Source organism: Miscanthus floridulus, chromosome 7 (assembly GCF_019320115.1).
Source record: "Miscanthus floridulus cultivar M001 chromosome 7, ASM1932011v1, whole genome shotgun sequence".
NCBI classification, from domain to species: domain Eukaryota; kingdom Viridiplantae; phylum Streptophyta; class Magnoliopsida; order Poales; family Poaceae; genus Miscanthus; species Miscanthus floridulus.
Genome location: NC_089586.1, coordinates 2,005,779 through 2,032,831, shown reverse-complemented (window position 1 = coordinate 2,032,831; position 27,053 = coordinate 2,005,779). Strand labels below are relative to the sequence as shown.

General features: G+C 46.2%; 2 protein-coding genes across 9 annotated transcripts; one reads left to right on the top strand and one right to left on the bottom strand.

Annotated features, from left to right (window-relative positions):
• The first annotated feature begins 1,410 nt into the window (after positions 1-1,410).
• Positions 1,411-22,751, top strand: LOC136466384 (protein PHYLLO, chloroplastic-like). Of its 8 annotated transcripts, XM_066464763.1 has the most exons (27): positions 1,411-1,785; positions 5,930-6,123; positions 6,201-6,318; positions 7,091-7,207; positions 7,514-7,618; positions 7,800-7,856; positions 13,880-13,948; positions 14,221-14,331; positions 14,395-14,589; positions 14,858-14,956; positions 15,304-15,870; positions 16,000-16,224; positions 16,572-16,874; positions 17,188-17,255; positions 17,445-17,603; positions 17,861-17,986; positions 18,071-18,202; positions 18,283-18,391; positions 19,178-19,330; positions 19,432-19,695; positions 19,806-19,973; positions 20,362-20,505; positions 20,593-21,054; positions 21,452-21,745; positions 21,820-21,977; positions 22,121-22,228; positions 22,443-22,751. In XM_066464763.1, exons 1-27 carry the CDS (start codon positions 1,435-1,437, stop codon positions 22,696-22,698), a joined length of 5,112 nt encoding a protein of 1,703 aa, XP_066320860.1. In that variant the 5' UTR covers positions 1,411-1,434; the 3' UTR covers positions 22,699-22,751. The 8 variants fall into 8 exon arrangements, with proteins under 8 accessions (XP_066320860.1, XP_066320861.1, XP_066320862.1 ...); XM_066464764.1 differs by having other exon boundaries at positions 6,101-6,123; positions 17,861-18,202; XM_066464765.1 differs by lacking the exon at positions 17,861-17,986.
• On the bottom strand, positions 11,555-13,782 carry LOC136466383 (uncharacterized). The gene has a single exon (XM_066464761.1). The coding sequence runs from the start codon at positions 13,301-13,303 to the stop codon at positions 11,555-11,557; it is 1,749 nt and encodes a 582-aa protein (XP_066320858.1). The 5' UTR covers positions 13,304-13,782.
• Positions 22,752-27,053: the final 4,302 nt, after the last annotated feature.

Here is a 27,053-nt window from a genome sequence, read left to right as displayed (position 1 = left end):
CCTCTCTTGCACTTACTTTTCTAGTGTAGCTAAGCTCTTTAGTGTAACTAGTTTTAAGAGCTAGCCTGTGTCTTGTTAGTTTGGTTAGTGAGACTCTTTAGTTAGTCTTTGAGTGCTCACTAACTTAGAGAGTAATGACTTAGTTTTTGTGTGAATTATAGATCATAGCAACTAGAGTTGTGGACAGAAGGCTTACATTTTTAGTAGGCTAGCCAACACTTGCTTCGCCTTATAATTGTCTAACCACTTGGCTTAGTGTTATTGTAGAATTTTTAATATGCTATTCATCCCCTATAGTCATTAGGAAATGGTATATAGCTATTTATGATTTACCTTTTCAATAAAATCTAAAATCTCGTTGTGGAAACAAATCTAAAATTTATTTTATGATGAATATGATATACAAAACATAAGTTAATATTGGCAATAATATGACAATGTCCTATTAAACCCGTGTCAAATTAAAATATAAGCTTAATAGATTTGTTCTCTTATCGCAAAACATAGAAATATGTAGACAATGTACCATAACTTCAATTTCATACTATCTTTTGTTACTATAGTTAAATATTGACTTCCTTGACTTTCTTTGAGGACCCTTAAAATATGTAATTCTAATGTTTGCTTAAAGTTGGGAAAGAATTAGCGTTGTATCCAGAATTAATCTGTCCGCTGATAATTATGGTGAAACTGTAAGAATACATTTATTTAGATCGGATTAGATAATAAACTGCTCAAGATCCAATTCATGACTTGATTAGTTAGACCATCGACTGATCTAGATTATTTGTAACAAATATAAGATTTGTTTCTAATCTTTGTTTCTTATTAAGTAACGGCCAATGATTCTAAGACTTGTACCGGTCATTTATTATTTATTTATTTTTGACTTTTTGAAAAACAAAAAATTCAAAGTGGATGAAAAAAGACAGATACGAAGAAGAAAAAACAGAAAGAACGTTAACAACACACATTTATCCCTATGAACGTACGAACGCAAATCCTATCTCTATGAGCATCTTCGAAGACCGAGCCGACAAATCTTCGAGAGGCACTTTGTTGTCGGCGGAAACATCGTCTACCACTGAAAATCACAATGCTATTAAATCATGTAATATTTGCTCTCCTTTTTTTTGAAACTAATATTTGCTCTCTTGGCTACATAGCCTTTGGCATTAAGACCTGCTGCCTTTTTTTTAGCAAAATTGAGACCTGCTGGCTGAGCTGTCCCATATGTGATCGGCCTTAAAAGCCTACACTCTACCGGCCAAGCCCAGCCCGTGCAGAGCCCACACGAGGATGACTTGGCTGGGCCCCGGAACCCTATCCCCTCCCTTCGTAAACCCAACGTCCACTTCCCACTACCACTCGCTTTCGCCTCTTCCGGTCTTCCCCCTCTTCCCCACCCGGCCACCTCCCACCAACCTCGCTGGCATGCTCGCCGTCTCGCCCCCTCCCCGCCTTCCTCTCCTCACCTTCACCCCCCTCCGCGCTTTCCCTCCCCTCCCACCTCGACGCCGCGGCCTCTCCCGCCGCTGCATCCGCCGCAGTAGCACCCCTCTCGTTCTGCTCCGCGCGCGCGCAGGGCGTCACGCTGGTATCGTGATCGACGTCGACGAGATGGCTGAGAACGGGGACCGCGACCTCCCCGTGGACGTATCGTTCACGAGGAGGCTTCCCCCCGCGCTCACTGTCGGTGACGGCCTCGACGCACTGCTGCGGGCCGCCAATGAGGTCAAGGCCACCCCGCCTGCTGGCGCCAGGAGCGGCGTGATCAGGTTCGAGGTACGGTGTGGGTATCGTCGCTACTCTATGCTGCTTTGATGAAGAGTAGCGGGTGCATTTTGATTGGCGATGAACCGATGGCTGTTGGGTACAGTGAGAACTTGCAGAATTTTGGGGGTTCGCTATGTAGTTACTACGATGCTGTTTTGCTTTCACCCCTCTTTCATTCCATCGCTGTCTGAGAAATCTTACGGGCGCTGCTGATCAAGCTGATCAATGCTAGATATCGACAGCATATCGTCGGCAGTTCGCCGAGAGATATTCCACGAAGGTAGATTGATCGGTAGAGGTACGCGTAATCAAGAACAAGAAGGCAACAAAGACACAAGAGTTAGACAGGCTCGCACCATCTGCGCGACGTAATACCCTACTCCTGTGGTCTGTTGGTTTATATTGGCTATCGTATGATATTGCGTGTGTGATCAGATGCCTTAGGCTAAGCCTAGGATCCGTATGGGGATGTCGATTGGGGGACCCCTGCCTCTCCTTATATGCTCTGGAGGGGTAGGGTTACAAAGAAAGTATCCTATTTGGTATTATACAATATCTAATAAATCACATCTTCTTGTACCCTTACGGTGCACGCCGACCAGTGTCGTGCACCGTACGCCTTGATCTTGTGAGCTGGGTCACCTCTGATGGTGCGGCTCATGTCTTGTCCTGTAGGTATCTGGGGTTATACCCCCCACAACTAGCCTTCGAGCGCCTTGTATCCTTTGAGCAGCGTCGTCTTGAATAAGTCCGACCAGTTAGACGTGAAGCTGATCAGTTTAACTGGTGATCCGAGCAGTGGAAGTCGAAGCTGACCAGTTTAACTGTTGACCTGGGCGGTGAAAATCAAAGCCGACCAGTTTAACTGGTGACCTGTGCGGTGAAAGTCAATGCCGACCGGTTTAACTGGTGACCTGGGCGGTGGAAGTCAATGCTGACCAGTTTAACTGGTTAGGAGACCTCGGACTTAGCCAAGTAAGGCTAGCCAGAAGGATGTAAGGGGCTCAAGATAAAATTTAAAAATTCTTCCCCTTAGGAGAAGTATAGCCACTTATACTCCGTCAATAAGGAGGGTAAATCAAGAAATAAGCACTACATTCACCGCCAGGTGAAGTGTAGCCACTTAATCTTCGAACCTGCTGAAAGATGAAGAATGAATCTTGAAGTAGGGTCAAAGAAAAGAAGTCTGAAAGCTTGCCGACGTCATCTGACATGCGCGTATCAAAACCCTAGACGTGCTGCCCAAGATCAGTACCCTGATCCGAACATGGAGCAGCTTGATAGCACACCGATGAGATATAGCAAGACCTGGCCGCCAAGGGAGTCCCCAGCCTTAGCTGGCAACTCTTACACGAAGAATCCGAACGTCGAGGAGTCCCCAGCTTAGCTGGTAAGCCCCCAGCGTAGCTGACGATGAAGCGCGAGCGACGAACAGTCTGGCCAACTGGTCTGCGGCGAAGAGAGCATTGAGTAGAAGTGACCGGCGAACAGTCCAATCAACTGGTCGGCGACGAAGTCCATAAACCTAGCGGTCCGACCAGTTGATCGGTGGAGAAGTCGGAGTACCAGGTGGTCTAACCACCTGGACGATGATCCTGCAATACAAATATGTAGAACGGGTAGTACATAATGTAAAAATAAAATATATGAATTCGATGATGAAGAAAACAGAGCGGAGTAGATAAACATTATGTTTGTTTGAAGTGTTCATATTTTAAATATGAGTAACTTTCTACCAGTTGGTTTTGTATCGCATCACCAGCCCCGACTAGCCCATACTCCATAGCGTAGAGTGCTTAGCACCCGTTTACGCGTAAGAGCACAAACATCGCCGAGGAGCCATTGCCGACCACCCATAACACAGAGGGCTGGCGCTCGTGCACGTGTAGGAGTGAGATCGAGAACAGGGCAGTTTCTGATAACGCAAGTGAGAACGTGGTTGGTCGACGAGTCGAGTGGAGAATATCTTAAAGATAATTCGCATGGAGAACAAATGGAGATTATTGGAGACATTAATCATGAAGACATATTGGAGAAATAATAACAGGAGAAAACATGGCGAAACTTGGAGAAAATTGTATTAAATTTAGATATAGGAAGGGTACTTATCTTTAGTGAGAACGTCTGATCGGCGACGTATGACGTTATCTGGTTGGGTTTGGAGCTCTTCGGGCATCCTGACAGATGGTGGTTGTATCCCCTGGAGTTTCCCGATCGGCTTCCGATAGATCAGAACCGGAAGGTGATCGGCGCCAAACCGGAGTGGTCAGAGCCGATTCCGTGAGGGAGAGGCAATCGGCGAGCTTCTGGCCGACCTGATCGATGGATGCGATCAGATCGTCGTTGCCGACCTGCTTCCTCGAGTAGCGGGGCAGCAGGCGGCGAGTTGTTGGGGTAGACGACCTCAGAGGCGGTTTTGAGATCGGATCTACCGTTGCAGGTGTTGGTGTGGTTGGCGCAGAATCGATCTGCACCGGCTTGATGATCTCTCCGTCTCCGTCAGCATTGATGACCCAGGAGATCGATCCGACCGTAAAGATCTAGCCCGGTTTTGGAGAGGACGAAGAGCCTGAAAAGTGTACCATCTTGTTCGTCATGGAAACAGCACGCACACCCCTACCTGGCGTGCCAACTGTCGACAGAATATCGCCGGCAGTCCCCCGAGGGGTATCCCACGAAGGTAGATTGATCGGCAGAGGTGCGCGTAATCAAGAACAAGAAGACAACAGAGACACAAGAGTTAGACAGGTTCGGACTGTCTGCGCGACGTAATACCTTACTCCTGTGGTCTGTTGGTTTGTATTGTCTATCGTATGATATTGCGTGTGTGATCAGATGCTTTAGGCTAAGCCTAGGATCCGTATAGGGATGTCGACTGGGGGACCCCTGCCTCTCCTTATATGCTCTGGAGGGGTAGGGTTACAAGGAAAGTATCCTATTTGGTATTATATAATATCTAATAAATCACATCTTCTTATAGCCTTGCGGTGCACGTCGACCAATGTTGTGCACCGCACGCCTTGATCTTGTGGGCTGGGCCAACTCTGATGGTGCAGCCCATGCCTTGTCCTGTGGGTACCTGGGGTTATACCCCCCACAGTAGAGTTGTGTATGTGAGAATACGGGGGTTTCAGGTTTGGATCACTTTCAGTTGGTCAATTCGTTCGTACCCAATTGTTAGCACGCAAAGCATCTCCCTCCAATTTGTTGGCTCGGGACTAGATTGTTAGAGTCACCCTGGCAGGCTGGTACTTGATGGATGTTGTTAGTTTTTATATTAAAATTTTGATATAGTGCAATTCTATTATTCAGTATCTCCTTCGGGTAATGGGTTTATACAGCGGCGGATCTACCAGGGGGGCAGGGGGGGCTCGAGGCCCCCTACCGTGGCTTAGCCTGTGGAGCCCCCCCTCAGCCCCTCCTATGGAACTACGCGTTCCGTCAGGCGAAGCAGCGCGCCAGGAGGCCAGCAGGCGCGAGCGGCCCCGGCAGCAGCGCCTCAGGCTGCGTCGCGGCAGCGAGGAGGAAAGCGAAGCAGCAGGAGGAGGAGCTTCGGACGGTCATGTACCTCAGCAACTGGGGTCCCAACAACTAGCTACGAACTAGCTGGTGATCGTCCGATCGAGCAGTCAGGACTTGTCTGGATGCAAGCCCCAAGCCTCCCAGGCGAGAAGCTGCCCGGGCAACAATCTGATCTGACCCCGAGCGTCTAGCGTTTCGTTACTGCTCTATTTTGTTGTACGAACAGGTTGAAGACGATGGTAGAGCGTTGAGCTGAGCTTGATGTCTTTGTCCCCGTGTGAACTTAAGCCCCCCCTAGATTTTCATCCTAGATCCGCCACTGGGTTTATAAGTTTATGGCAAATGCAGCATTTGGATTTACCTTCAAACTTGTGCTCTTTTCCCCCTTAAGGTTCAACTAGGCTTCCTAGATTCTTTAGATGGCTATTTGCCCAAATTTGTGCAGCCAGAGCACTGTTTGCTTTTGGCATGGACATGTGCAGCATGTGCATTTTTCTAGAATCTGTGTCAAGATTCTGAAGTATATGCATTCAACTATTATAGTGATATAACTAGTTTTGGCATGAATTTGTCTCTCTCTTTAAGTCCAAGCGATATTGGAAGTTGATTAACTCAACATACAATGGTGCAGGTACTTGTTCCACCCAGTACAAAGGCACTTAAGTGGTGCTCTCAGTTTAGAGGATCATCATTGTTTCCTCAGTTTTATTTATCAAGGAAGCTGACGTCTGTTCCATCATTTCAACTTGAAATCTGTGGCATTGGTTCCGCAATATGCTTTCATGGTTCCTACCTAGTAAAGAATGAATTTGATTTGGTATCGAGGTGAGGTTTCACCCCCCTCCTTCCTTCCTTCCCTCCCTCCCTCTATAACAAAATTAACGACTTACTTTTCCTTGCAGATATATTTCTTCTGATTCACACTTGATAAAGGCTTACGGATTTGTAGACATGAATTATGTCAAGGAATCGCCATTAGTAGAGGAGAAACTTGGCTCATATTACTTCTTCATCCCTCAAGTAATAACCTTCATTTTCCTATGGCATGCACACGGTCTAGGACTAGAAGTATTTTGATCAGCCTTTGTGCAATATAAACTCAATGCAGAAGTCATTTTACATTCAGATAGAGGACAACTCTACACCTCAAGTTTTATGTACAATCTGTGATATACTTGATCTTTATGGCTATGGCTCATATAGTTGCATTGATAGTTTGATACAAAGCTGAAAAACTTAGGGTTCCCTTTGTAGTGTTAGTCTTAATTCCTCAAAGTAATGTTAAGTGCAGGATGATTCTTTGTTGAAGCAACATTATTCTTAGTTCTTACATGCAGTAGTAGTGCAATTGCGCTGATATAAACAGTGCTGAGCTTAACTTATGTAAATAAAAAATGCTAGAAGTACAACTTTGCTTGATTGACTACCAAGGGATCCTGACTTGTCCCCCGAAGAAAGTTGGTGAATGGAAATGTCTGGGTGAGTATTATGGCCATAACATTGCACAATTTAAGATTTTATGTTGTATAATTTTAGATCTCAATATCCATTTTGAGTATTACTCATGCAAAAGCAATGCTACAAAAAAGAGTCCAAAGTAGAAATCAACCCTGTTGAGGGATGATGAAAAATGTTGAATGATGTTTTTTTCTTCTATGTATTTTCTGCAAACCAGTCATGTTGTAATCTAACCCACAATCCACAGACTCTTGTTTTTCAGTTATTGTTTGCAGGCATCACATAAATATTTGACTTCTAGCATTTCTGATGCTTTAGCACATTTATTTTACAGGTTGAGTTGAGTGAGTTTGATAGTTGTTCCATATTATCATCTACCCTGGTTTGGGACGATTCTATTTCTCACAAGTTCGAGGATGCGGTTTCTTTATTTGAATCTTGTTTTGATCAGGTATGTGGAACTAGATAACAATTTTTCAGTTTTTCAACTTATTGCTAAATAATTTTGATTTGTCTTTTCTTATTTCTCACTTAGTTATTGTATTTTTTTGTAACTTCTCCTTTGATGATTTTGTTATTTCATTTGACCAAATTTACAAAGACTCAGTATAACATGTTATTTGATGGACTTCACTTTTTAATTTTTATGCTACATTATGCTTCTGTATCATCTGATCTAAAGAACTTCATTACTTTGTCAAAACAAATATAGTAGCTTATTATTCAATTTAATATTTATTTTTCCCATCTGAAACAGATACAAAATAGCTATGATTCTTCAGCTAGCATTTCTCACAAAGGCTTGGTACCAAGTTACATTTCTGGAGATGCACATTTGTCAGAGACTGGAAATGCTCAGTTGGTAATATTTCTGCCTTGGATTGCATAGTACGGATTGCAAATTTAAATGTTGGAAATTTGGAGGAAAACCCCGCATTATAGCTAGGATGATGCAGCTAGTACCCCATCCAGGGTAACCACAATTTTCCTAATACCCTATGGCATTTGGTTGTTAATTCTGATTTGTTGGATCCATCTTACAGGTGTATTTGGATGCAGAAGTGCTAGCCTCAATAGATGCCAAAGCTAGTGTGGAAAAGGTATCCCCTTAACCTTGGTAAGCTTCCTGGAACATTATACCATGCTTTGTTTGAGATTGATTTGTTTTCCAAAAAAAAGACTTCTGCCCTCCTTGAAAAATATCATGCTTCTTACAGAAGATGTTTGGCCTGTATCATGGTAGAAAATGCTAGAATAGTGTGGAAGTATCATTGGGCTAACCCTAGAAGGGTAGCAATGTATATTAGTCATACATGGGCCTCATGGGCCTAATACACTCATATTCTCATACTCCAACACCCTCCCGCAGTCTGAACTACCGTCGCAGCGGAGTTACAGACTGGACATGAAAAGAAGCACACACACGAGCCCCCCCACAGACGCAACTAGCCACCAATGATGTTGAGGCTGGAGCGAAACTCGGTGAAGGTCGATGACGGGAGGCCCTTGGTGAAGATGTCGGCAAACTGGGAGGTGGTCGGGACGTGTAGGACCCGAACATCGCCGATGGCAACCCGATCACGGACAAAGTGTAGGTCGATCTCCACATGCTTGGTCCGTTGGTGCTGCACGGGGTTGGTGGAGAGGTACACCGCACTGACGTTGTCGCAGTAGACCAGCGTGCTCCAGGAGAGAGGGCTGTGGAGCTCGGCAAGGAGCTGTCGGAGCCAGGAGGCCTCAGCCACGCCGTTAACGACAGCTCGGTACTCCGCCTCGGCACTGGATCGGGAGACCACCGGCTGGCGCTTGGACGACCAGGACACCAGGTTGCCGCCCAGAAAGACAGCGTAGCCGGAGGTAGAGCGCCGAGTGTCCGGACACCCGGCCCAGTCGGCGTCAGTGTAGACGACGAGCTCGGTGGAGGAAGACCGCTGAAGGAGTAAGCCGTAGTCGACAGTGCCGCGGAGGTAACGGAGGAGGCGCTTGAGCGCAGTGAGGTGAGGCTCTCGGGGATCATGCATGTGAAGGCATATCTGCTGCACTGCATAGGTGATGTCTGGCCTGGTGAAGGTGAGGTACTGAAGGGCACCTGCAAGACTCCGGTAAGCAGTGGGGTCTGCCACGGTGGTGCCCACGGCCTCTGACAGCTTGCCCTGTGTGTCAACTGGAGTAGAGCAGGGCTTGCAGTTAGTCATCCCAGCACGCTCCAGGATATCAAGAGTGTACTGCCGCTGGTGAAGGAGAAGGCCGGTGGGGCGAGGCTCAACAGTGACCCCGAGGAAGTGGTGGAGCACACCAAGATCCTTCATAGCAAACTCCTGCTGAAGAGAGGCGATGACACGGCTGAGTAAGGACGGGCTGGAGGCTGTGAGGACAATATCATCAACGTAGAGCAGCAGATAGGCAGTCTCAGCTCCATGGTGATAGATAAACAGGGACGTATCCGACTTGGCCTCCACAAACCCCAGTGTCAGCAGGAAAGCAGCAAACCGAGAGTACCACGCCCGGGGGGCCTGCTTGAGGCCGTAGAGAGACTTGTTGAGCCGGCAGACCATGTCCGGACGAGAAGAGTCAACAAACCCCGCTGGCTGGCTGCAGTAGACTGTCTCGGTGAGAGTCCCGTGGAGAAAAGCATTCTTGACGTCCAGCTGATGCACAGGCCAAGAGCGACTGAGAGCCAGGGAGAGCACTGTGCGTACGGTGGCCGGCTTCACCACGGGGCTGAAAGTCTCATCATAATCGACTCCAGGGCGCTGAGTGAAACCCCGAAGAACCCAGCAAGCCTTGTACCTCTCAAGGGTACCATCAGCCCGCCGCTTGTGTGTCCAGATCCACTTGCCGGTGACGACGTTGGATCCGGGTGGACGGGGCACCAGATCCCATGTCTGGTTGACGAGGAGAGCCGCGTACTCCTCTTCCATCGCACGGCGCCAATGAGGGTCCGACAAGGCGTCGCGAACGGAAGAGGGTACAGGAGAGATCTGCGGGTCGTCGGGCATCGTCGCGAGAGCCCGGGGCCGCAGGGTACCAGCCGCGTGACGCGTCACCATAGGGTGAACATGCCGCGGGTGTCGGTGAAGGAGTTGCGGGTGGTACACCGGCGACGCGACACGGGCAGCCTGAGGCGGCGGCGGCGGTGTAGGGGTCGCCGGCGGAGAAGGAGCCACCGGTGGTGCCGGAGGCAGCGTTGCCGCCGGCACACGGCGCTGGTAGACGTGCACCGGCTGGGCGAAACGCGCAGGAGGTGCGACAGGCGGCGTCCCCGGACCCGCTGCGGACGGAGGGGCAGGGGCAGCTCCGGAGGGCGACGCCTCCGGACCCGGGCAGGGCGCAGGGCCAGGGGCGTCACTGGTGGGCGGCGAGCGGGGGCACGGGCCCGGCGAGGGGCACGGGGAAGCAGTACCTGCAGGAGACAGCGGTAAAAGCGGCTGGACCACCGTGTCAGTGGGAAACAGAGAGAAGGGGTCAGGGTCGGGGGTGGGAGATGGTGTGGTGGTGGTGGAGAAGGGGAAGACAGACTCATCAAACACCACGTGGCGAGAGATGAGGACCCGACGGGAGGTGAGGTCAAAGCACCGGTACCCCTTGTGATCCGGGGAGTACCCAAGGAAGACACACAGAGCGGAACGGGGAGCCAGCTTGTGGGGAGCGGTGGCAGTGGTGTTAGGGTAACACGCACACCCGAAGACACGAAGGTGGTCATACCGAGGAGGGGTACCGAAGAGAGCGTGGTGTGGTGTGGGAGCAGGGCAGGCAGCGGAAGGAAGGCGGTTAAGGAGATAGGTGGAGGTGTGCAGACTCTCGGCCCAGAAGCGAGCAGGAAGCGACGCCTGGAGCAGAAGGGTGCGCATGGCGTCGTTCGTGGTGCGAATCATGCGCTCGGCCTTGCCGTTCTGGGAGGAGGTATACGGGCAAGACATGCGCAACTGGACACCGTGAGAGAGGAAGAAGGCACGGGAGGTGCCGTTATCGAACTCACGGCCATTGTCACACTGGACGGCCTTGATGGTAAGGCCGAACTGAGTAGACACCCAGGCGAAAAAGTGGAGAAGAGTGGTGAAGGTATCCGACTTTGCACGCAAGGGGAAAGTCCACGAATAATGCGAGAAATCGTCAACCACCACAAGATAGTATTTATACCCAGAAATGCTGATGACAGGAGATGTCCATAGGTCGCAGTGTACAAGATCAAACACATGCGTAGCATGTGAAGAAGAAGAACAAAAAGGGAGACGAACATGACGGCCCAGCTGGCACGCATGACACAAGTGCTCATCGTGAGCCCGAGTACAACCAATGTCGGAACTGCGACTAAGCTGCGTCAGAGCATCACGTCCAGGATGGCCGAGGCGACGGTGCCAAGTGGTGGAAGAAGGAGTGGCGGCGAAGGCAGCTGACAAAGTAGACGATGACGAAGAGGAAGCAGACGTCGGAAGCCGAAGGGTGTAAAGGGGTCCCGTGCTGTCACATCGGAGAAGAGGACGCCGGGAAGCCAAATCCTTTACAGTAAGACCAGAAGAGTCAAATTCAACAGAACAGGAATTGTCAGCTGTAAAACGACGAATAGAAAGAAGGTTGTGAACCATAGAGGGTGCAACAAGAATGTCAGGAAGAAGAAAGGAACCATGAGTGCCGGCGGCACCCACTGACGTGACTAGAATACACGAACCATTCGCGACCATGATGGACGAAGGATGAGAGGGAGAAGGAGGGTGAATAGAGGAGAGTATACCAGGGTCTGGAGTAGTGTGGTAAGTGGCACCCGAGTCGGCAATCCAGTCGGTACCGGCAGGCGGTGTCAGGGCCATGGTGCTGAAGGATCTGGCCAAGGCCGCCGGGTTCCAACCGACAGGTCCGGGCAAGGTGTCGGGAGGTGGCACCCACGAAGATGCGCCGGGAGGTGTAGCCCACGCAGACGGGGAGTAAAACCCCGGAGGAGCTCCAGTGAGCAAGGCCACTGGTGGGCGGGGCTCTCCACCTGGAGCCGGGAAGGGCCACATGGAGATGCGCCCCAACCACGGGTTGTGGAAAGAGGGCCAGGCTGCACCCCGTGGAGTCGCGGGCGACTGGTGGCTCCCTGGAGGAGCCGGTGTGTGGTGGCCCCCGCGGCCCCCACGCCCCCCTCCGCGGCGACGGCGGCCGCCACGGCCCCCCCCCCACCCCCGCCCGGCCCGGGGGGAGGAGAACCAAGAAGCGACGACGGCGGTGGAGCGAACGAACGCGCCGGAGGAGTAGCGGCCAGGGCAGTCGAGGAAGACGAGGACCCTGGCGCGGAGGTGGACCCTGGCTGGACGCCCTGAGTGAGCTCCTCCATGACAAGGTCGTCACGGACCTGCAGGAAGGAGGGAAAGGGCCTCTGCCGGGTGATCCACGTCCGGAGGTGGGCGTAGCGGTCACTGAGCCCGCGGAGGACATTGAGGACCAGAATGCGGTCCTCCACGGGCCAGCCAAGGTCGCCGAGGGAGTCCGCCATGCTCTTCATGCGCCGGCAGAAATCGCCAACGGAGAGGTCACCCTGAACGAAGGTGCGGAAGCTCGCATCGAGACACAGGGCCCGGGCTTTGGCATTGCCCAGAAACTGGCCCTCGAGCGCAAGCCAGGCCCGGCGAGCGTCAGCAGAGTTGCGGACGAGGTCGTGGAGGTCCAGGGAGATCGTCCCGATGATCCAGGAGAGGACGACGCTGTCAAGGCGCAGCCACGATGGGGTCTGGACCGCGACCGAGGCGTCGACTAGGACGTGGTCGTCGAGGGCGTAGCGGCGGAGGGTGAGGAGAACCAGGTCCCTCCAGCGGGCGTAAGAGGGCGACTCAGGCTCGAGGACGACCGGGACGAGGAGTCGGATGTTCTGGACACCCCCGGCCTGGTAGTGGAGCTGAGCCACGTGCGGGTCGGCCGGGTCGTGCCAGATGACCGTGGTGCGAGACGCGCGGTGACCCGTCGAGCCTGAGGAGGTGGCTGCGGTGTCGTAGGATGTAGGGAGGACGAGGAGCTGCTCCGCCTCAGCGATCTGGCGGGCCAGGGCATCAGCCGCGTCGCGCTCGCGCTCCAAAGCGAGGGCGGCCGCCCGCACCCGGGCCTGGCTGTCCGCAGCAGCAGCCCGTGCAGCCACGAGAGCGGCGGCGAGAGCGGAGTTGGCCCCTGCCGTCTGGAGAGGGGCAGGGGGTGGCAGAGGAGGGGGAGCGGGGAAGAAGAAAGGCTCCAGGGTCTCCCCCGCGCCCCCAGCGGCAGCGGCGTGGCTGCCTGCGCCCACGCCCGCCCCTGCAGCAGCGGCGGCGGCGGCAGTGGGCAGGCTGCCCGTGTCCGCGCCCGCGGCGGCGGGGCCGCCTGCGCCCGCGCCCGCAGCGGCGGCTGGGCCACCCACGCCCGCGCCCGCGCCCGCGCCGGCACCCGCGCCCACGCCCGCAGCGACAGCGGCGGCGGCCGGGCCATCCGCGTCCGCGGCAAGGGGGCCGGCGCCCGCGCGCTGGGCCCACGACGGGTAGGGAAGGGAGGGGAAAACGTGGAAGTAGGTTGGGGAGGGAGGGGGAGGGGGAGGGCGGCCAGCCATGGCGGCGGCAAGAGGCCGGCCGGCGGCGCCTGGCGGCTGGTTGGGGAAGGGGAGGGAGGAAAGCCTAGTCTGATACCATGCTAGAATAGTGTGGAAGTATCATTGGGCTAACCCTAGAAGGGTAGCAATGTATATTAGTCATACATGGGCCTCATGGGCCTAATACACTCATACTCTCATACTCCAACAGAAAACACATCTTATAATCTTACCACGTGGAATCAGAGAATGTGTAAAGTTTATTTTTCGTCCCTAAATATTTGTTACAGTTCGAAAGTAAACCTTCCATAAAAACGCCAAATCCATTAAATCTGAGTCACTAAATTGGTGGGGGTACTGGGGTGACTAACATGTTGGTGCCACCTGGCGCTAACTTGGTACATTTGTCTTGACCTACTCCTAGGGTTCTCAGACCAAAAGGCTGGGCACTAAAACTTTGCAGTAGAAATGGGCCCGCAAAATTGGGGGACAAAGAAACATTTTCCTGTTAATCTACCTTCTTTTTGAAAGTGTAATTTATGTCCTTTGTATCATTAAATTATATCCCTGATCACATCTGACACTCTTCTTTTGCAGGAGAACTTTCTGACTTCTGATCAGTCATTTGTTAGATTTTCACCACAGCTATTCCTTTATTCGAACATGGTATGATACCGCCCAAGTATCTTTAGCTGAACGTTAAAAAAGTATCTTTAGCTCATTAGCTGCATATGGCCAACAATTTATTATTCAAGTATGTAACCTTGGTATATTAGGATTCACTGCAGTCTACATCACTTACCAATTCAAAAAGGCAGAGAGAAGGAGAAGGAGAAGGAGAGGGAGAGGGAGATGGAGACGGAGGGAGGGAGGGAGGGAGGGAAGGAAGGAGGGAGAGCTATACCAAAATAGCTAATATTGTTCTGTACCATCTGTAGGAGTTATATTTGCAACGCAACACGATTGAATTTTTCATCAAGAGTTGCTCTAACATAAATTTGGCATGGGCATCCCTTATAGTTGAAGAATGTGTTAGGCTCGGTTTCACGGTAAGCTTAACCGACTTAGTACCTTTAGCATGTCTAGAATTATTCTAATCCATTTTGCTTTAGTACTTTTGTATAGCTCCAGGGTCGAGATCATCCCCGCTTGCACTTTCTGCTACAGGCCATCCTTTGACAAAATGCATATCATGTTATGATGAACGTTCACTTGGATTTCATGCTCTTGGCTATGGGAGAGGTTCTCGAAAGCCAGCAGTAGTAATCACATCATCAGGAACCGCTGTATCAAATCTTCTTCCTTCAGTGAGTGGCAGATTTGTTTCACTAAAAAATGCACCTTTTCCTTATTCAAATGCTACGAGCCTTCATAAATACACATAATTTTTCTGTTCCATAACCCAACAAGTTTTTGCTTATAGTAGTGCTTTGTATACCTTTAGGAAGGCATATGGTAGTAATTCCCGTAAAATAAAAGAAAAATGATTTGGACGTGGTAGTGCACGTAGTTCTATGAATCAAGGACAATATTATCTGGGTTAAATCAAAGTTTCATTGTGTCACTCAAGTGTAGGTGGTTGAGGCAAGTCAAGATTTCGTACCAATTATATTACTCACAGCTGACCGTCCTCCTGAGTTGCATGATGCTGGAGCTAACCAAGCCATCAATCAGGTACCTCTGATTGCATATACATTCTAAAATACAAAATTCTTGATAACATTTGTCTTTGTCTGCATGGGTTTCAGTACTCCTAAAATTCTGAATTTCTTATGACACATTAAGATTTGTAGGTTCTGCCATTTTCTCAACAGTATTATTGTGTAAATGTGTTTTATATGCCAAGTGAACCCTAAGATCCATTATACCCCCCACATAAGGAAACACCAATAAATAAAGTTGCACTTGTTAGGATTGCAATTTTGGCACTTGACTTTTTCTTATTTTTGTTCTAGGTAAACTCATTTACCAGGTTCTGTCTTCTTTTTTTTCTGTCTCAACAGTTTAATTTCCATTTTCAGGTCAATCATTTCGGTACCTTTGTAAGATATTTTTTTAATCTCCCCCCACCTGGAGACCAAATCCATGCAAGAATGGTTCTCACTACACTTGATTCAGCAGCCTACTATGCAATGCAAGCACCACAAGGCCCAGTGCATATAAACTGTGCTTTTAGAGAACCACTAGATTACACTAATCAACATTGGAATGTTGACTGTTTGCGAGGTTTGGATAAGTGGTTTAAAAATAGCGAACCATATACTAGATACCTAAGAATGAAAACAGTTTCTGCATTTGGTAATTACTCTTGCTCAGTAATGGAGGTCCTGGAGATCATAGAGAAGGCAGAACAAGGGCTTCTTTTAGTGGGTGCTATTCATACGGATGAAGATATGTGGGCTGTAGCTTTACTAGCTAGGCACCTATCCTGGCCAGTTGCTACAGATATTCTGTCTGGACTGCGATTGCGGAAAGTTGTAAATTCATTGCCAGGGCTTGATAAGAGCATTTTGTTTATAGACCACATTGATCAAATTCTATTGTCTGATTCTGCTAAAAACTGGATAAGCCCGGATGTCATTGTTCAGGTTTACCTTCTCAAACCTCATTGATTCTATATTCTTTGCACTGTTCCCTATATCTTTCTTTTTTTCAGTAATTATGCGGTGTATTTAATATGTCATAAGTTTTTGAAGTTGATGCTGTTTGATTGGCAGATTGGTAGCCGTATTACTAGCAAACGAGTGGGAATGTTTCTAGAGACTTCCTTCCCATCTTCCTACATCTTGATCGATAGACATCCGTGTCGTCATGATCCTTCACATGTTGTCACTCACAGAATACAAGCTAATGTAGCAGAATTTGCTGCTAGTTTGTGCCGGTGTACTTTTCAAAGAAAGAGAAGCAGATGGACAGAAATTTTGACCATTCTTAATTCAGTGGTATGAGCTGAAACATGGTAGCTATCTTGTAAAGACATAACATGCTTTATAAACATACGAACGTGGCCATATATGGATAATTAATCCTTCTGCACTTAACCATTTGTTATAAGCCTTTAATCCATCAATCTTGCACTAATACAGCTATTTTATAATGGATAAAAAGGTTCACTGCACCTTGAAATTCCAATGTAGTAAACAGTTTTTGTCATGTACCTTTTTTTGCTATCATGGCATAACTGGATATTTTATTTGTGCTAGAGCTCCCTCTCCCTGGGAATAACTGAAAAGGTCTTTTGGCCCTTATGCTATTGAGTTTTGTTCTCACAAACTGTTGCCCATTCCAGGTTTCTCAGGAGATAATGTTTCAGATACATGCAAAGTGCTCACTTACAGAACCATATGTTGCTCATATAATTGGGGAGTCACTTTATGGTGATGCTGTCATGTTTGTTGGGAACAGCATGGTCATCCGAGACTTAGACATGTTTGGTAACGGTTGGATGGATTACACTACAAATGGAAATAATGTGATGACACATCATTTTCCAGACTTTGTTGGCACAGCAGTGGCTGGGAACAGAGGAGCAAGTGGCATTGATGGTTTAATCAGCACAGCAATCGGATTTGCTATTGGATCAAACAAGCATGTAAGTCATTTCTTTAGTTAAAGTCCACGTTCTAGGGAAATTATTCCTATTAGAGGCAATGAATTTTGTATATTTTCTGATTAAATGATAATATATTTTTGTACATTTTCTATTTATCTTAGACTTAAGCCTGACTTAAAATAATTTTCATACTAGTATAGGCATATTATAGCACTTCATTTAATTTAAGACATGCTTGTTCTTCTTAAAAAGGGTGGTGTTCTTATCAGTACATTTGTACTTAATCATTCACTTGAGGAATGAGGAATGAATTTTTAGGCTTTTGGCAGAACTTGACTCTGCATGTTTTCAGGTATTCTGTGTGGTTGGTGACATATCTTTTCTTCATGATACAAATGGATTGGCACTTCTCAACCAAAGGTTTGTAGTTTGAACCCTTCTCTGCACCTGTCCATTAACCTGATCATCTCAGACATGACCAATTCCTATTAGATCAACCTAGTGACAGTCAACAAAAATGTTGTTACACTATTTACCCAAGCTACTCCTGTATTGTCATGATGTTGAACAGTATATTCATTATGGATAATGCTATTGACATTATTGAAGGGCATGGAGGAAACCTATGACAATAATTGTTGTCAACAACCATGGTGGTGCAATCTTCAGCTTTCTACCAGTTGCAAAAACTGCTTCACCACAGATTTTGGAGAAATTCTTCTACGCCTCTCATGACATATCAATTTCCAAACTATGTGCTGCACACAGGTAACACCAATTGCTATTCACTTATTCTGCTTACAAAGCTCCATCTGGTTGTAACAAAATTATGCTGGTGTTCCTCTGAACCTGTGTATTAGCTTCAACCTTATGCTTGTAAAGTTAACTTTTATCATTGTTTTCCCCTGAAGCCAACATATATAAATAAATTAGTGATTCTAAAGGTGTTGAGATTGTTGCTTATGTTGTCTGCTATGTTCTATTGCTGAGTTTTCTTCTCGGCACTCTCATTACTTGTGTTGCAGGGTAAAACATTTTCTAGTTCAAACAAAAGCGGAGCTTCATGATGCATTGGTGAAATCCAATATGGAACAGGTTGATTGTGTGGTAGAAGTAGACAATAGTATTGATAGCAATGCCAACTTTCATAGGTTCATATCCAAACTAAATTTCTTTTATCTTTTTTTTACAACTGTGTTCTCCATCATGTTTATATATTTGTACAAGTTCTGCAGGATCATGAGCATGTTCTCTAACTATTCTACAAGTCAGTATCTGGCCTATCTTCTAGAAGCTCCATGTCTTAAGAGTGAGGTAGATGCCATACCTGTTGACAGAATTGATTCAGTGGAATGCATGTTGTACAGGTATATGTAATAATCTGTACCAATGAATGTAGTGCCCACACCTTCTCTACGATGTGCCTTAGAAATCATCATTTGCACAGAATCCAGCTTTCTGCACCACGTACTTCAGGGCTATCTGATGGTAGATTCATTCATGAAGGATTTGTTCTGAAGCTTCGTGTGGTGGATAACATTGTAGGATTTGGTGAGGTTTGTCTTTACCACTTTTCCATTCTGCTGTTCCACTAGCATATTGCACATTTTTGCTATTAAATTGGCTGTAAATGAAGCAGGCCACTAGCATTATGATAAACCTATGTTGTTGAGGAAAGTACAGTGTCCTCTCAAAAAAGGGGAAAGTCTAGTGTAATAGTATATATGGCCGATAACACAGTGACTGTACTGGACAAAACAATATTTTGACATTAGGTTACCATTCTCTAATTTAAGTATACTTTACTACTATAAATTGTGGACCTGGTAGTGTTGCTCCTTTCACTTCTTCCTTCCATACAAAAATATCGCTTGCTGACATGTTGGCCACACCATCACTAATAAACAGAACAAACTGCTCTTTGGGGAAAAGACCAACTACATATACTGACCAAACTCACCTACCACGATGTAATCATTTGTTGTTGCTATCATGTATTCATGTGCGGTTCCAATGTAGGCCAATGGATGCCATGCAGACTGACTAGATTTAAGTTAACAGAAGGACCTGCAAATAACCCTAAAATATTTTGAAAAATCATTAATAAAGAAAATGGCTCAAGTTTTACTGGATCCGATCCGATGTGTCCGATTCTCATCCCAACAGTTCACATGTGTTTGCATGGTAGCACATAGCAATTGGTTTGCGCTACTAAATATGCTTTGGAGTAACTATAGCTCTGATTTTGCATGTCCAGAAAGTGGTGGTCAAGTTAATTTTGTTTGGTAATACATCTTAGAGCGTGTTCCATATTTCTAGTCCTTATCGACTTCTTGTAACAGGTTGCACCAATCGAAATTCATGAGGAGGATCTGTTGGATGTTGAAGAGCAACTTAGGTTTCTTCTCCACAGGGTGAAAGATTCTGTGCTAGATGTTATTCCCTTACTGAGAGGGTCCTTTTCCAATTGGATATGGACAAGCCTCGGGATTCCTGTAAGTAACTTGTCAAACTTGTTAATACTGACTTTGGAAGATTGGGCGCCATGAAAGTCCCATTGAGGATTAAACTTTTCCTCGTTTTGCCTTCATCTCAGCCTTCTTCGATATTCCCAAGTGTTAAATGCGGTTTGGAGATGGCTATTCTTAATTTACTTGCATCACAACAGAAATGTAGTTTGTTCAAAGTTCTCGCTGGTTGTGACCCCTTGGGCCGAGACGAGAATGTTATTGAATATAGTCAGAACAGTTCTGGAAGCATACAAATTTGTGCACTCGTAGATTGCAATGGCTCTCCAATGGAAGTAGCACTTGCTGTTGCCAAACTGGCTGCTGAAGGTTTTACCACATTTAAACTGAAGGTAACTATTTAACTTGTTCCATAATCATAAGACATGGAAGTTAATGCTTTTATAGTTTCTTTTGCTAATTCGAGGTATAGTATAATGTCTTTCCAATTTCTCTTTGGAAGGTTGGCCGCCGTGAAAGCCCCATTGAGGATGCAACTGCTCTTCACAAAATAAGAGAAGTTGTTGGGTACCAGATCAATATCCGTGTTGATGCAAATCAGAAATGGACATATGAACAGGCAGTTGAATTTGGATCTAGGGTAAAAAGTCTTCGTTTGGAATACATTGAGGTAATATACCGTATTTTCATAAGCTATGCATTAAAGGCACGCTCACATACACATCATGCACTCACCCTATGAATGCACATACACAGACACTTCCCTTGTGACACCTGCGAGAGACCGGTAGATTTTTGAGATTGACAAAGTCACCACGGGTGTCTCACTGTCAATGGCCACATCGCTTACCACTAAATTAATAGTGCCATTTATTCGGAAAACAGGAGCACCTGTGCCCAGGTGGTTGGGTGCATAAAATAAGAAACTTGGCTACCGCTCCATCTTGTTCTATAGTACTGTTATTCAGGGCTGGGATTCATTCCATTTTTCATAATGCATATTTCCATCTTGTTCTTTCTTGAGAACCTTCTTTCACTTTTCTTTTTCTACTTTACAGGAACCAGTGAGCTCTGTAAATGATCTCATCAAGTTCTGTGAAAACAGTGTCTTGCCTGTTGCACTTGATGAGACTATTGACAACCTTAAGGGGGATATAATTCCTAAGCTTCATCAATTTGTTCATCCAGGAATAGTTGCTCTTGTGAGTACCGAGAAAAACTTTGTGTGCTAGTTTTGAAGGTTGTTTATTCTTTTTTTATATTTAACCTGCTTTAATTGTCATGCTCAGGTTATAAAACCTAGTGTTGTTGGAGGTTTTGAGAATGCAGCTCATATTGCAAAATGGGCACAGCTACATGATAAGATGGCTGTCATCAGTAGCACGTATGAGAGTTCTATAGGTTTGGCATCCTATATACAGTTAGCACATTATGTTGACCAACAGAGCTCTATAGTCTCCAGAATAAGAAACAAAGATAAATGTAGAGCTGCCGCACATGGACTTGGAACGTATCAGTGGTTAAGGGAAGATGTATCAGAACAAAAGTTAAAGATCCATGCATCCCCACTTGGTGATGGAATCCGAGCCTCAGTAGAAGATGCCCATGGTTATCTTCACCATTTAAACATAAACAATGACAAGATAGAAAGGACGTATGGTGAAGAAAAACTTAGGTCATATTCTATCCAAGTTGATGCGGACGATTGTTCTTATCTAGTCAAACTTCGAGAGGCTGGTGATCATACAAATGTAAGAATTCTTCTATTCTTTTGAAAATCAGATGTCGTATTTCCTCACATAGCTGTATAAGAGTTTATTCTGTGTATTTGACCAGTGATAGCACATATATAAAACTTTCTCAATTATGGGTTTACTGCCCCTTGGTATGTACTCTCTCCGTTCCAAATTATAAGTTGTTTTGGCTTTTCTAAATACATAGTTTTTTATATGCACCTAGATATACGCTATGTCTAGACACATAATAAAAACTACGTATCTAAAAAACCAAAACGATTTACAATTTGGAACAGAGGGAGTATAAGAGTTATACTCTCTCTCTCTCTCCAAATCGCTTTTTACCTGCATTTTACTTGATATGCTGCTGCTGCAGTAACTAGTGCCATGACCCATGATTTAACCTATGCAGGAAAAGGTTGTTCTTTTACTTCATGGATTTCTTGGTACGAGTGAAGATTGGGTTCCCATGATGAAAGCTCTTGCCCCCAGTGCACGAGTAATTGCAATTGATCTTCCTGGTCATGGCGAGTCACAGATAATGCAACGTCACAAAAATTCAGAACAATTCATTGTAACAGTTCAACTAGTTGCAGATTTATTGTTGAAGTTGATGTGCCACATAACTGATGGTGAGGTGGTGGTGGTTGGCTATTCAATGGGTGCAAGGATTGCACTTCACATGGCACTAAATCAAGATCACAAGGTAACTGTGTTTTTACATTTCGTGTGAACTTCTTTCTGTTTTGAATGTTCTATAAAGCTTGTTGTGCCAAACAGATTCGTGGAGCTGTTACAATATCGGGAAGTCCTGGATTGAGAGATGAAGCAAGCAGAAGACGTCGTATCGCTATTGATAAATCAAGAGCCCAGTTCCTGATGTCTTGTGGACTTGAATGTTTCCTTCAGACCTGGTACTCTGGAAAACTGTGGAACAGGTAATAACCTGATGAAGGAACTAGCTTGTTTGATTATTGCCTGTACGAAATGGTAAAATTATATGCATTGCTAGCACTCGTTTGACAATTTTCTTTATTTCGCTGTATGGAACTCTTGTGTTGATGGGTGACCAAACCTTCAGTCTACGAGAGCATCCTGAGTTCAATTCTCTAGTGAGGACACGCAGTAAACACAAAAACATCAAAGCTCTAGCTAAGGTTCTTGCAGACTCAAGTGTGGGGAGACAAAAGTAAGACCGCCTTACTGTACTCATAGTAAGATTTTCATTACAATGTTTTTGTGTCTTCTGTTTTATCAGTACCAACGGTCAATGAGTACTACTGACACGCCAAACTGATAGTGGAGTTGATAAGCAAATGACCAGTTGCACTTTGTTACTTTGTGCTATATTAGATTAGAAATTATTCATGTGATCCTGTCTCATGCAAGTTTCAATGTACCAGGTCCCTGTGGGAAGACCTGAAGCACTTGAAGAGGCCTTTACTCATCGTTGCTGGTGAAAAGGACGCAAAGTTTAAAGACATCTCGCAGAAAATGCGCATGGAGATAATGAACCACGCAGAATGTGGATCTGATGGTCCTAAAGGGAAGGAACTTTGTGAAATGATCATTATCCCAGATAGCGGCCATGCTGTGCATGTTGAGAACCCTCTTCCTTTGGTGAGAGCCGTGAGGAAGTTCTTACTAAAGCTGTATTGAGGAGAAAATCTGAGACTCTGAGTGGAACCGGTAAATGGAGCATCAGTTCTTTTGGTACTGTCCTCACATGCAGGTGAAGAAAGGTTTCAAGTTCGTGCTGCCCAAAAAGAACTGAAATTTGGTCTACGTCTCATCCAATTCCTATCGTCGTCGTCGTTGCAGTAACTTTCCCCGTTTGACCTTATAGTTAGTAGGCAAAAGCACAAACGCGTGGCTGGTAGATCCAACTGGCGATGCCTCTTACGGCATCCGAGGGTTTTTGAACCCCAATGAACTGGCTTCCTTTCGTGATTGTCAGGGTTCTGAATTTCCTAGTCCTAGAGACTAGAGATAAATTCTCAGCATGTTCAGGCCTGGAGTACTTCGTATGCCGTTTGTACAAGGATTCTTTTTCTGGGGTTCTTTGAGGCGTTTGGTCAAAATCTTACTGAGCTGCGGCGATTCAAGAAGACCTTCGTGCCGATCCTTTGTGTAATATAAAAAGTGGCCTCATTTTTCTTGGTCTTGTTGGGATCCGGGAACCGGCCGACTGTCGACCAACTGCGCTTTTCTGTGCGATTCCTGACTGTCAATTTTAAAACCCTCCTTAGCAGCTTAGGATCTTGGTCCTTAACGGCCCCGATGCGAGACGGCTTTTTATTAATCGGGCACCTGCTGACTCCCTGCAGACGTGCCTCTGGTGTACGTACGCACAGTCACGCTGCCCGCACCGTCTCGCCCGTGGCATCGGCAGTTTGGCAGGGCGCCCGGCCAACAGGGAGCTCTACTCCCGAAGCCCGGCCACCACCCGGCGGAAGGCCGCGCACGCGGGCGCACAGAGTCCACACGTGCCGCGCCAGTGCGTGCACCGTGCGTGGCGTGGTGCCTCACGGTACGAGTCCAGCTAGCTTAGCAGGAGTAGGACTATGCGGTGCAAAGGAACGCCTCGGACTTGCTAAAGAACGCTTGGACATCAGTACGGGCGGGCACTGATGTTTTAGAGGACTGCTTGTATGCATAATATATATAATGAGTGGTGTAAGAGATCTCGCGAGCTTCAGCTTTGACCACCAATCGATTCTCGAGCTGACTGCCTGACTATAACAAATAACAAAAAGGCATCGTCACTCCCTCACCTCATTTTCCTTAAGCTTGAGGGTGGCTTCATTTTGGAGTGGTGGTGGACTGGTGGTGTGTTGGTGTCCATACACACACGGATCGGCATGGGTTGCAGAAGGGCCTCTTCAACTGTTCTCATGGTCATCGTGGCCATCTTCTTGCTCGCACTTGACCAGTCCGTTGCTCATGCGCGCCAGGGTAAGTTACATCATATTTGCATTGTTTTACTATATATGCAAAGTTTGTAGCTGGTGTTTGCTTTCTTTCTTTCTTTTTTTCCGACCGCCCCTAAAGTTTCCTGCTGTGTTTATTCATCCGATTTGCTGCCGATTTATCATTGCAGTGAGGAGCCCGTCCATGTCGACCGGCGAGCATCCGTCAACAAAGGAAGTACTGCAAGCGACGACGAGGAAGCCCGGCGTGGAGCACACCAAGGGCAGCACTGAAACCGTGCACATGAAGCCGGGATCAACGGGAGAAGCAGGCGTGGTTGGACGAAGGGTTGAACGACCAAGCTTCGGCCGCGGAGGAAACAACAGTCCCGCCTCTGCCGACAAGGTAGTGGTGGTCGCGAGATACGGAGGACCCAGGCCTCACCCTAAAAAACACAACTAATTAAGTTTAATTAGGTGCCCGTTCAAGTGTTGCTGTATGTATTTCTTGTAGCCTAGTTACTTTCTCTCCTTCACTGTTTTAGGTTCTGTGTACGTCTCAATAGGGAAGATAGGATAGGAAGGATCAAACTACTCCATAGATCATGCATAATAGTGTACTAGCCAGTTATTAATTTCATCTCGTATAGAACAGTACTGATGCTTCCTTTCGGTTGAATCACTCATGGAGCGATCAGCTTAACTCAAGCCCTCACTATTTCAAACAGCGCACCTTCAATATTAGCTGTGTTTTCATCTCTCCTTTTCTCCCTAAGTTTTTCCCTTTCTTTTTCGGTGGACCGGGGAGAGAGGCGGAGGTTCGTTCCTGAGTTGGGCTGTGGTGCGGTGAACAAGTACAGTGGGGTGATTTTCACTTAGGTGTTATGGAGTCGCGTTTAATGATGAATTAATAATCCTTCAAATATATAAGTAAATATATATATATACGTCCACTATCATTCATTGATCCCACGCATCCAGTAGCGCAGCTTGTAAAGTTTCCTGCCGCTTCAGTCACCTGTCGAGCTTAAGCCGTGAGGATTCCCAGATTATTAAGAGTCAAGTTGAAGTTTCAGGGAGAGGGGAAAAAAGGTAAAAGTAAGGGCGCGTTTGGTAGTGTTTTTTTTAACAGTTCTCAGAGCAGCACCACATATGATATGCTACCAAACGGGACAAGACAAATAGCTCCGTGGACGAAGCTCCTCAAGTCACGCTGAGAAAGGTCTGCGGGAGCTAGAGGAGCTAAAAAATTAAGCTTGCATTGGCTCCTCCGTAGGATGCTCGATTGGACACTGATGCCCTTGGGCCCAATGCTGTTATCCTCCTTCATGCGCCAGCGGCAAGGACGACGGCAGAGGAGCTTCACGTGAGGGAGGGGCGACAGAGGAGTTGCGGCCGAGGAGCTGCAGCCGAGGACACTCACAATGGAGGGGAGGGGAGGGGCGGCGATTGGAGGTGGAGCAGGAGGGGAGGGCGACTGGCGCGGTGGTGAATGGGATAAGGGAGAGAGGGAAGGACAGAAATGAGATAAGAGAAGAGAAAAAATAAATAAAGGAAGAAAAAATAGAAAGGTATTATGGATATTTCACACTTTTATCTATCAGCAGAAGCTATTTTACCAAATGTTTAGCTGTCCGGAGCAAAACAAAGCTACTCTACCAAAGATGTTAGAGCCAGAGTTGTTTTAGCTGGAGTCGGTACCATACTCACCCTAATGAAAAAATTAAGAATTGTATAAAAGTGGTCCCAAATAATAACAAAAAAAAGGTCTAGTGAAGCAGCCCATCGCATCCATCTCAGTGTGTGACCACCCTAGCATCTTGGGGCCCATTTGGTAGAGATTGTTTGGCTCCTAATTCTCTATAAGAAATTATTCTTTGGAACAAACTCAACGGAAAAAATTATTCTCTGCGTGGAGTAAATATAGAAGGCACTTTTTTCCAGTTTACAACTCCTAATTTATTTTAGATAAGTAAACAGAATCAACATATAGTCACTTCTTTGTTAAAAGTATTTAACAGAGCTCCTCGTGGATTCAGTCCAAAAGCTATTTTTGGGTGTTCTGCCAAACCGACTCTTTGTTGCTCCTCTGTGGATTGACTAGTGACGATGTAAAAAACCAAATTTGTTGATGTTAGGGTTTTTATGAAGCTAAAAGTAATAGTTTTCAAACTAAACATCAAAATTAAATTCTAATATCATCATTGTATTTTTTACAATAAATCTTTCAAAACAATATGATGGGGGTATATTTAGATAAGATTTTGTTGAAAACATTCTTTCTCATGAAAACATAACACTTTCTTGCTATTGAGCAGGCATAATGTTCTTCGGGGAAAATGATCTACCTTCTCAAGAAAAATGTTCTAGGTTCTCGAGATTGATGTTCTAAATTTAAGAGAATAAAATAGTAGGTTAAGGTGAATGATATTCCCTAGCATTTGTGTTTAGTATAAATAAGTGAACATCTCACGAGTATTGTGGGAACAGTTAAAACATATTGTCGAACACTCCATGAATATTCTACGAACAACCGGAAATACAACATAGGACATCTCATGGGTATTGTGTGAAACAATCAAAGATACTTATGGAACATCCCATGGATACTACGTGAATAACTCAAAATACACCATGGAACATCTCATGGGTACTATAGAAACATTGCAAAATTTGCTAGGAACATGAATACCTTTGAAAAAAAAATCTATAATGCATCAAGCATCTCAAGAAAACATGAAGCATCTAATGAATACTATGCAAACAATAAAAAATGACATCATGGAACGTTTCATGGAACACTACAAGACCAATAAGAAGTACACCATGAAATATCTTATGAATAATATGGGAATGACACAAAGGCTATGGATCATCTTGGAATAGTGTGCATGAGAACAATAAGGAATACGCAATCAAATCTTGGATAATAATATATAAACAATTCAAAGCACACAATGGGGACATCTGTTAATACTAGGGGAGCAATCGAAAATACATCATTGAATGTCTCATAGATAATATGGGAACAATCACAAACACACCATGGGACATCTCATGCATAGTATGGGAACAATCTAAAATACAACATGGAATATCTCATGG